The 10,560-nt window shown below is 36.3% G+C and overlaps 1 protein-coding gene across 1 annotated transcript; it reads right to left on the bottom strand.

Annotated features, from left to right (window-relative positions):
- Window positions 1-8,009: 8,009 nt before the first annotated feature.
- Window positions 8,010-9,296, bottom strand: LOC130744250 (uncharacterized). The gene has a single exon (XM_057596443.1). It carries the CDS (start codon window positions 9,294-9,296, stop codon window positions 8,010-8,012), a length of 1,287 nt encoding a protein of 428 aa, XP_057452426.1.
- Window positions 9,297-10,560: the final 1,264 nt, after the last annotated feature.

Here is a 10,560-nt window from a genome sequence, read left to right as displayed (position 1 = left end):
ATGTCAGAAGAATTAAGCAGTCTAGTTGTATAATAATGACCGGATGCTACTTTTCACCTTTCATTTATCCTTTAATTTTTTGACCATTTTTCTTCTTGTTTCTTTTAACACAATCAAAGTGTGATGAGTCATCGGTTTGGATACTTTGTTCAATTCTTCTTCTGCTGCAGCAATTATAGTGTGCATGACATTAGTTAAAGTGAGAGTTTAATGTATTCTCTTCTGTGGTCTCTCCAATTTATTGATTTGGTATTATTGTATTAGAAATTGTAATTGTTTATTTTTACCGATTTGTTCATTTGAAAATTTTGAACCCCCTGACTCCGGGGTCCTGGATCCGCCACTGCGGACACTCAATTTTAGTATTTTGTAAGCATACACTTCATTAACTAATATAAAGATTTTGAAAAAAACAGAAGTTAATAAGCCAAAAGCTTTAAGTTTTGCATATGTGAGGTATAACTGAATTTTGTTTGTGCAGATGTATACTCGTGTTGCATAAAGGGTAAAGCTTTTTTGTTTTAGATATGTAACAATACATAAATATATAATTATTGTTTAAATTATTAAAAATACACATAAGTTATAGAAAAATGAATTATTATTTTTTTTAACTCCTACAAATTTTCATTTTATATATAAAATGTTCCTCCCCGTGAGATCTCGTAACTCTAATTTGTTAGCACTAATAAATTTATGTCATAATTTTATAGTACATATGTATTAATATTTTTTATTCCTCGTACTTTTCTTACTATCCAATTATTATAGTTATAAACACATATAAATATACACTTTTAAAATTTTGAAAACAATACTAAAATTAATTATATTAAAGTTTTCTATTAAAATAATATCAATCAATTAGTTTAGAATATAATGATTGTATAAAAAAGTATAATGATACTTTTTATCTAAAATAAAATCTCACATATGTAGCATTATAGTAGTTTAAAATTAAAACATATCAATTGAAAATTATACGCAAATACAAACAACAGCCGCTTTTAGTTTTCCGAAAAATAAGCAGTAGAAAATTGTGTGCATCTCCAGAACACATATTTCTAGTGTTTTTATAGTGAAATTTGCCCTTGTGTTTGAGGCATGGATCAATACCTTGGTTTATTTCTAGCTTTTTACCCCGTAGGAGCTTTTTCTGTTAATTTTACATGAATTTTTATGTAAAATGTTCATCCCCGTGGAAACTCTTAACCCTATAGTCTAACTTAAACAAAAAATACACTATATATGTATTAATGTTTTCTAATCTCCGCATGACACATTTTAATCATCAAATTATCATGCATTTATATATTTTTTTTTAAACTTTCGAAAAGTTATGAAAAAAGTAATGACATCATATTGATTTTTTATTAACCACTCATAGGAATTAGATTTAGACCTATAAGTTCAAGCAATCACTTTTTATCTATGTGTTGCACGAAGAACTTTCTCTTGTGCTTAAGACATGTTCAATAGCATACTTTACCAATATTTTCAGATACTAAATGACATACTTAATGAGAGATATATAATGCAACATAATGTGTTCCTCTAATTTGATTTCTCTCTATTTATAACTCATCTCGTCCTAGTACTAAGTAACTACTATAATAACATCTAACTAACTTAGCAGTCCCTGATTAATTTCCCCTTCTGTTACATCCTTACATGAGTTTGAAAATTTAAGTAAACACACTTCTCTTAGGTGATAAATGAATACAATATAGAAACAACCACAGTCCGCAGCTAATGAGAAACTCTGCCAAATTCACCTAGCAACCATCAAATCTCTGCGTGTCCATGATAGCTCTGTGGACCCTCAGCACCAGATCAACTTCCTTTTCCTGGAATTAATATTTAATAAAAATAAGATAAATTAAGAAAAAAATCAAGAAATAAACAACCTAAATCCTAATCAAATCTAAAATTTAAAAGAACTAATTAAAGATAGATAAAAACTATCAAAATCTAGCAAATCACAATAAAAACTTATAAAATCATAAATTAAATAAAAATCCGAAAATTCAATAAAGACACCATAAAAATTAATTAATAACCTCAAAATAAATCAAAAATAAAATAAAAGATCCAAGATATAATGAAGAAATAAACAACCTAAATCCTAATCAAATCTAAAATTTGAAAAGGTACTAACCAAAGATAGATAAAAACTACCAAAATCTAACAAATCACAATAAAAACTCATAAAATCATGAATTAAATAAAAATCCGAAAATTCAATAAAAATACGATAAAAACTAATTAATACTCTCAAAACAAAATAAAATACTCAAGAAAAAATTAAGAAATAAACAACTTAAATCCTAATAGATACTAATCTAAAATAGAGAAACAAATCTAAACTATATCTAATGAGATAAGACTAATAATAAACTAATCTAGCAAATAACAATAAAAACAAAATAAAATCTTTAAAAAATATTTTGGCTAAAAAGCATTTTTTGCCCCTGATGTTTCAAGTTTGTGCAAATTTTGCCCTTACTCCATTTTTGTCGACGCTTTTACCCCTCATGTTTTCAAACAGTGCACCGTCTACCCTCCATCTGTCAGGCTTTTTCAAGAGAGGTTCCTGAGTGGATTGGAGAGATGAAGAGGAGTATATGAAGTTGATGATGATCAAGGAAATGATATAAATTAAATTGGCTTGATGTATATATCAATTATGTATGTAACTGAACTGGTTAAATGCATGTTTTGCTACTTACAAGTCTTGAGTTTGAATCTCCCATGCCCCCTTTTTCCAATTTCACTTGTAATTTCCGAAAAAAAGCCAAATCAGCTCATTTCGTTAGTTTTTAATGTCTGACTGACGGAGGGGTAGACGGTGCACTATTTGAAAACATGAGGGGTAGAAACATCGACAAAAATAGAGTAGGGGCAGAATTTACACAAACTTGAAACATCATGGACCAAAAGTGCTTTTTAGCCAAATATTTTTTTATCTCTATTTAACTATTTAAGTAGATACTAATCTAAAATAGAGAACAAATCTAAAATATATCTCAATGAGATAAGACTAATAATAAACTAATCTAACAAATAACAATAAAAACAAAACAAAATCCTTAAAAAATATTTTTTTATATATGATTTTTTTTCACGGATTTGGTTTTCTTTATTTATTATAAAAATGTACATATATGCTTTTTTTTTAATATTTTTAATATCAAATGAGAATTAATCTGTGAGTGACACCTCATCAAATTGGCCTGAGAATTAATCTGGGAGCGACACGTCATTAAATTGGCCTGAGAGTTAATCTGGGAGCGACACCTCATCGAATTGGCCTGATGAGAGTTCTTCTTTTCTAATATACTAGTGTTTTTTTTATTGTATTTGATATATCAATTAATCATGAATGTGATTATGCGTGTTTATTTAAATCTTAGATAATTAGGGCAAATCTTTTAAAATTCGGTTTCAAGATCTGTTTTGGAATTAGGAAACACGTTCAACAAAAGATAAGTTATCTAATTTTTTTCTAATATATATTAATATATAGATGAGGAGATAACTGATGCAGTATCTTAGATAATTAGGAAAAATCTTTTAAATTTTAATGGATTATAATCTCAGCATTACATTTTTTTATACTGTGGATCATGAGAAAGAATAAAAGGAGAAATCACGGGATTCCTGTAAATATGTAGTAAATTAGGCTTGAAACTTTTCCTAATTTAAAGAGACAATAAAAACGGTTTCAAGATTTGTTTTGGAAATAAATTTAGTAAGGAGTAATTGGTAAACCTTAGATAATTAGGGAAAATCTTTTAAAATTCGGTTTCAAGATAAAATAACACATCATAAGAGAATCTATCAAATGAAATAAAACGTGATTTTTTTTTTATGAGAATTGACCTGAGAATGACACGTGAGATTTTTTTTTAGAGTATTAAGTAATTTAAGATAAAAATAAACAACCTAAATCCTAATTAATTTATACTCTAAAAATAACTTTAAAATAAAATAAAATATTTCCTGATAGATAAAAACTACAAAAATCTAGCAAATCAAAATAAAAACTCATAAAATCTTGAATTAATTAAAAATCCGAAAATTCAATAAAAATACCATAAAAATTAATTAATACTCTAAAAATAAATAATAAGATAAAATCATGAAATAAACAACCTAAATCCTAATCAAATCTAAAATTTAAAAAGGTGCTAAATAAATATAGATAAAAACTATCAAAATCTAGCAAATCACAATAAAAGCTCATAAAATGCTGAATTAATTAAAAATTCAAAAAAAAAATACTATAAAAATTAATTAATACTCTAAAAATAAATCAAATATAAATTAAGATAAAATCAAGAAATAAATAAACTAAATCCTAATCAAATCTAAATTTTTTTTGACAACATATGATATTTATTGATTGAAAGAAGTAGCCTGAGAACAACCCTCTCAAGACATGGGAAACATAGATACAAGGCTAACAAATCCCTTCCCAAGAACATCCAAGCATAGAGATCGTGCCTCGTTAAAACCTTCTCTAGGAAAATCCATTTGGGGAAAAAACTTAGAGAAGGAAAAAGAGTACACTATCTCTATTAGATTTTAAAACCTAAACCACCTTAATATATCCATATGCACCTGAGATAATCCAAAGTGGCAACAAAACCCCACAACAAAATATAAAGCATCCCCTTAAAGAACAACCAAAGTAATCAGTAGCATATGCCTAGCACATAACATCCTTCTTGCAATACTTATCCAAAAACAGCTTCAACATGCCAATATACGTTGTACTCCCATCTTCAAATCAAATCCAATACTTATCCAATGTAGCACCATTTGCATTCCACCTTCCACTGTTTCTGCCACCTACAAAAGTATAAAACAACACCAAGAAAAACAACCAACCCATGCGCCCAAAACATGACACTCATTCCTGCAATTTAAGAAGCTAATCTAGTACTATGACAGAGAATATAGGACAACCATCTCTGCCAACTCCTGCTTATTACAGAACCCAAAACACTGCACTATATAGTGACTTTTAAACACAATACTGCATGTTTTAAATTATTTCTGGGAGCCCCTCTCACCCTTTGACAAAGTAAGATCTCAAACACAGACCTGCCACAGTACAACCCTCCCATCCCTTCCACTCTTTGCCAAGAAATCTGCTACTTCATTTGCTTCCCTCAGCACATGAACAATGCCAACACAATTAACCAAGGGCTGAAGTAGATCAATTTTGCTCAGGATCTGATGCAACTTCCATGGCCTCCGCGAATCATTACCTGCCCATCCCACCGCTGAGGTTGCATCACTTTCAATTAGAACTGTTCTGAAATTGAATTCCAGGCAGAAAAGCAACGCTTGAAGAATTGCATGAACTTCTGCCTCATAAGCCCACATATCATCTACTCGTTGTGCAAAATGCCCTAGAGCTTCCCCTTTATGATTCCGCAATACCCCCCCTATACCATTTCTCCCCGGCGTTCCTAAAGACGAACCATCAACATTAAATTTCAGTACCTGCTCCTCCGGCGGAACCCATTGTTGTGCTTTACGAATCTTTCCTGGTTTAAGTAAGGCAATATGCTGTAACCCCATTGCAAGTTGCACTGCGCTATACGGGCATGAACTCCACCATGCTTTTAACCACCATGTAAGCCTTGCAATATGCATATCCCACATTGTATTCACACAAAACTCTTTATTGTTGAATACAACCCCATTACGCTCTAACCATACTGACCACACAAGAGCATATGGTATCATATCCCACACCACAACATCAGATATTGATCTCAATTCCCTCCACTCGAGGAGCAGCTCATTCATTGCTTTTGGTACTGCCCAAGACACTCCCTCCTTACACAATATTGCACACCAAGCAGCCCAAACCGAATTGCAGTGAAGAAACAGATGAGAGGTTGTCTCAATGTCAGTGAAGCACAAACTACAGCACCCTGAATCCGGCAAGCTTATCCCGCGATCTAACAGATTTGCCTTCGTCGGCACTCTATTTTTCTGCAATTGCCACATGAAAGTAGTCACCTTTGCGGGCACCATTTTGCAAATTGGCCTAGACACCACCCAACCCGCTTCTTGGAACCACTTATCTTCCAATGCACAACAAAGGCCTTTTACCGAAAACATCCCCATTGCATCTGCTTTCCAGAACAAGAGGTCATATGTACCACTGGAAACAAAAGAATTGATGAGATTCAGAAAACTCTGATATTGCTCCACCTCCCAATCGAAAAAATGCCTTCTGAATTCCAATTTCCACTCCCATTTTCCTCCTAGCCGAGAGCCAACCTCAGCCACTGCTACCTCTTTATTTAGACACAAAGCAAAGACTCTTGGGAACCTTATCTGTAGAGACATATCACCAATCCAAATATCCTCCCAAAAACGAACACAGTCCCCACCCCCCACCTTGCATGCTAACCCATTAATGAACTCACTCACCACCACCGATTGTTCCCTCCACAATAGTAATAAATCTTTTGCTATGCAAGACCCTGAGGTAGCTCGTACCCTTTCCAACTTTGGCATTATAAACTGATCTTGCAAGCCAAATTTCGCACACATCAGTTTTCTCCAAAGCGAGTTTTTCTCTCTTCCAAAGCGTCAAAACCATTTTAAGAGTAGTGCTTTATTTTTCCACTCCAAAAAACCCAATTCCATTCCACCAAAACGAACCCCTTTGCACAAATCTTTCCATGCTACCCATGCGATCTTCCGATTCCCCGCTGTTCCTCCCCATAAAAACCTCCTCATCATAACCTCCATTTCCGATATGACGCCTCGTGGAGCTCTAAACACAGACATATAATAATGTTAATGTTTTTGAACTCCAGCTTACCAACTTCACAGCCATATAATACATCGGAATAGCAGTGATCACAGCTTTGAGCATCACTAGCCGACCACTTAATGATAATGTTTTTGAACTCCAGCTTCCTAACTTCACAGCCATTTGTTCCAGAACCGGTTTCTAGAAACTTAAGCGCCTCGGATTACCACCTAGGGGCAGCCCTAGGTAAACTGTAGGCAATTGCTCTTTGTTGAAACCTAAAATCTTGATTGCTTGATCCTCCTCTTCTTGAGAAACATTTACACCAATTACAGAAGATTTCCTGAAATTCACCTTCAAACCAGAAACAAAGAGGAAAGCTTCCATTGCCTTAGCTAAACGAATAACCTGCTCCATATCATTTTCGCAAAATAGCAAGGCATCATCAGCGAACTGTAAGTGATTAATCCTGAACTCTTCTCCAATATTCACTCCGCAAGGAATCCTTCCCCTCAGTGTCTGATTGAGCATTGAAGACATCCCATTTACACACAGGTTAAACAGCAAGGGGGATAAAGGATCCCCTTGCCTTAACCCTTTCTGAATTTGGAAGAAATCAGTTGGTGAACCATTCACCAGAGCTGCCAAAGTCGCTGTTGAAACACAACTATGTATCCACGTTCGCCATTTTTTTCCAAACCCCATCTCCTTCATCATACCCAATAAAAAATCCCATTCTATGTTATCATATGCCTTAGCAAAATCAAGCTTCATTAAGAAACCTCCTCCATCCCTCTTTCTCAAGCTGTCTACAACCTCATGAGCAATCAAGCTACAATCCACTATTTGTCTCCCTTCTGTGAAAGCGAACTGATTTTGGGTCAAAACAATGGGCATTACCTCCCTCAACCTGTTTGCCAACACTTTTGCCAGTAACTTATACGCCCCTCCAATCAAACTGATAGGCCTGTAATCAGCCACTGACTCTTGTTGACTTCCTTTAGGAATCAGCGCAAGAAAAGTAGAATTCAAACCTTTGACAATTTTTCCATTCCCATGAAACTCCCCAAAAAAATCTCATAACGTCGTCCTTTATGACTGACCAGAACTGTTTGAAGAAAACCATTGGGTAACCATCCGGCCCCGGTGCCTTGCTACCATCACAGCTTTTTACGGCCTCAAAAACCTCATCCACTGTGAACGCTGCCACTAAGAAATTATTAAGCTACTCATCTACCTTGGTCGAATTCTGGCACTGTATACTAGGTCGATTTGCTGCCACATGCGCAAAGAAGCTTTTAAAATGGTCTCTCACTGCATTCTTGACGCTTTGAGGATCCTCAAGCAACCGCCCCTCTGACCGGATCTGTGTAATTGCTTTTTTTGCTGACCTCACTTTGCATACCCTGTGATAAAATTTTGTATTTCTGTCCCCCTCTCTTGCCCACTGCAATCTGGACTTCTGTATCCACGTTGCCTCCTCCACCCGGTATGCCTTCCACAATTCACCCATTATTGTAATCCGCTCCGTTCTCAAAGATTCTGTCGATCCCTCCACCTCCATCCGAGCCATCACCTTATGCACCTTCTCATCCAACTCGCGAATGCGTTGAACACCCCACACACCTCTTGATTTACTCCACTCTTTTATTCTGACTTTCAATTCTTTTAATTTTTGCATCAGAACAAAACCTCCCCACCCTTCCACCACTATTGAGCTCCACCAACCCTCAACCAATTCATTGAAACCATCCTCAATCACCCAGTGATTAAAAAATTTGAAAGGCTTTGGGCCATAGTCGTCCACCCCAAAGTGTAAAGCCACTGCTCTGTGATCTGATATACCCCAATCTAAAGCACATTGATTAAAGTTGTTAAACCACAAGAACACATCTTCCGACAATAACCAGCGATCCAACCGACTCCCCACACCATCATTCCTTGTCGAAGACCATGTAAATTCTCCCTTCTGCATAGGTAAATCCACCAAGCAAGCATCATTAACAAACTGGCGAAACGCAATATCCCCTAACGACAAAGCTCCACCCCCTTTCTGTTCGTTCTCTTTCAAGACGGCATTAAAATCTCCCCCCACAAAAACCCCACCGTTGTGTTCATTCAATAGCTCAGCCAGCCGAGTAAACAATACAAACCTCTCTGCATCGGAATGAGGTCCGTATACATTGACAACAAGCACCAGTCCCTCTGCATTATGTAGTTTTGCCACCAACGCTATGAAGCTTTGGTCAGTAATTGTCTGAATTACCTCCAGCACATTTCCCCGCCATAGTGTGATTATGCCACCTGCTGAACCATTTTCCTGAACCATGCGATGATTCATTCCCATCGATTTTGCCCATGAATCAACCACATTCTCTCTATCAGGCCCTAATTTAGATTCTTGAATCATGACAACCCCAGGTTTTGTAAACGAAATATGGTTTTTAACAACCATGTGTTTGGTAGAACGACCCATGCCTCGCACATTCCAAGTAACCCAAGGATTCCCCATCATATGAGATCCAAACCCCCAAACCCAAACTGAATTTACTGTAGCTTTGGGTGATTAAAACGAACTTGGTCCTCAAGTCTACTGATCATCACGTCGTCATCGCCATTGTATACCACACCTAGTTCTTTGCCCACTTTCCACACACTTCTTGCCCACGAAGAAGCTCCTTCCTCACCTATCTCACCATCTGAACAATAAGCAGGGACCTCCAATACAACTTTTGATTTGTTTTTGCTACCCTTTGGCCTACCTCTTTTAGCTTTGACCTTGGCTTCAATCTTGACAGTGCGATTAGGATTTACTGCGCCTCCCCTCTTCCGTCCTCGTCCTCGCCCTCTTCGTTGCTCCACACCCCTAATTAAGCTTTCTTCCACCTCAGCAAAATCTTGTATCTCTTGAAACACTGGAACTGTCAAAATTTTTTCAAAACCCGTTTGCACCTCTTCACCCACACCAACGAGATGCTCCACTTTCCTTTCCTCTGAGTCCCACTCAACATCTTTGGTCTCAAATAGAGAAAGCCCAGAATGGATTGGCTCTGCCGAAAAATAATTGTTGCTACAATCAACTTCCCCACCTATTGAGCGAGCCAAAGCTTTAACTAGGTGAAAAGAAACACGTGTTCCACCAAAGGAATTTTTTAAAAGCCTTGCAATTCCAGTTTCATGTCCCACAAACCCCTGAGGCCCACAAGCAATTATTTTACTAAACTGAATATTGGATATTTGTGCATCATCAGCATTCTCAATCTGATTTTGTTGACTTGGTCTTACCCAAACATTATTGGGCCTTAAATAATTAATATCCCACATGCCCTGAAGTCCACTTTCATTCCCTCCCATCACTTCCCTCTTCATTATATCTCTATTTTGTTGTTCCATCTGCCGCATGAAACTATCCCTCCCATCATAACTCCTTTTCCAGACGTTAGAGCGAGGGAACAATTGCAATGAATGAGAGACATCGTCCAAGACCTTCTCCTCAACGTCTGCAACATTAACCCCAATCACAGCCGCACAATACACCCAGTCCAGTAACTCCCGCGTGGTGTACCCCACCTCAATCAAGTCTCGTAACGCATCTGGGATTCTCTGCTCTAACGGTGTGCCGGAAAACTCAAACCCGCCACTCGCTGTCGCCAACTCGGCCTCTGCCTGGGAAACCTTCTCCTCTTGCACGCTGCCTCCATAATCCTTCTTTTCATGCACGTCCTCACTCGCTGTCTCCAGATCAGAGTCGATAACAGGGCCCTGCTTCACTTGTT

Source organism: Lotus japonicus, chromosome 3, assembly GCF_012489685.1.
Source record: "Lotus japonicus ecotype B-129 chromosome 3, LjGifu_v1.2".
In the NCBI taxonomy this organism is placed as follows: domain Eukaryota; kingdom Viridiplantae; phylum Streptophyta; class Magnoliopsida; order Fabales; family Fabaceae; genus Lotus; species Lotus japonicus.
This window is presented reverse-complemented; position numbering and strand designations above follow the sequence as displayed.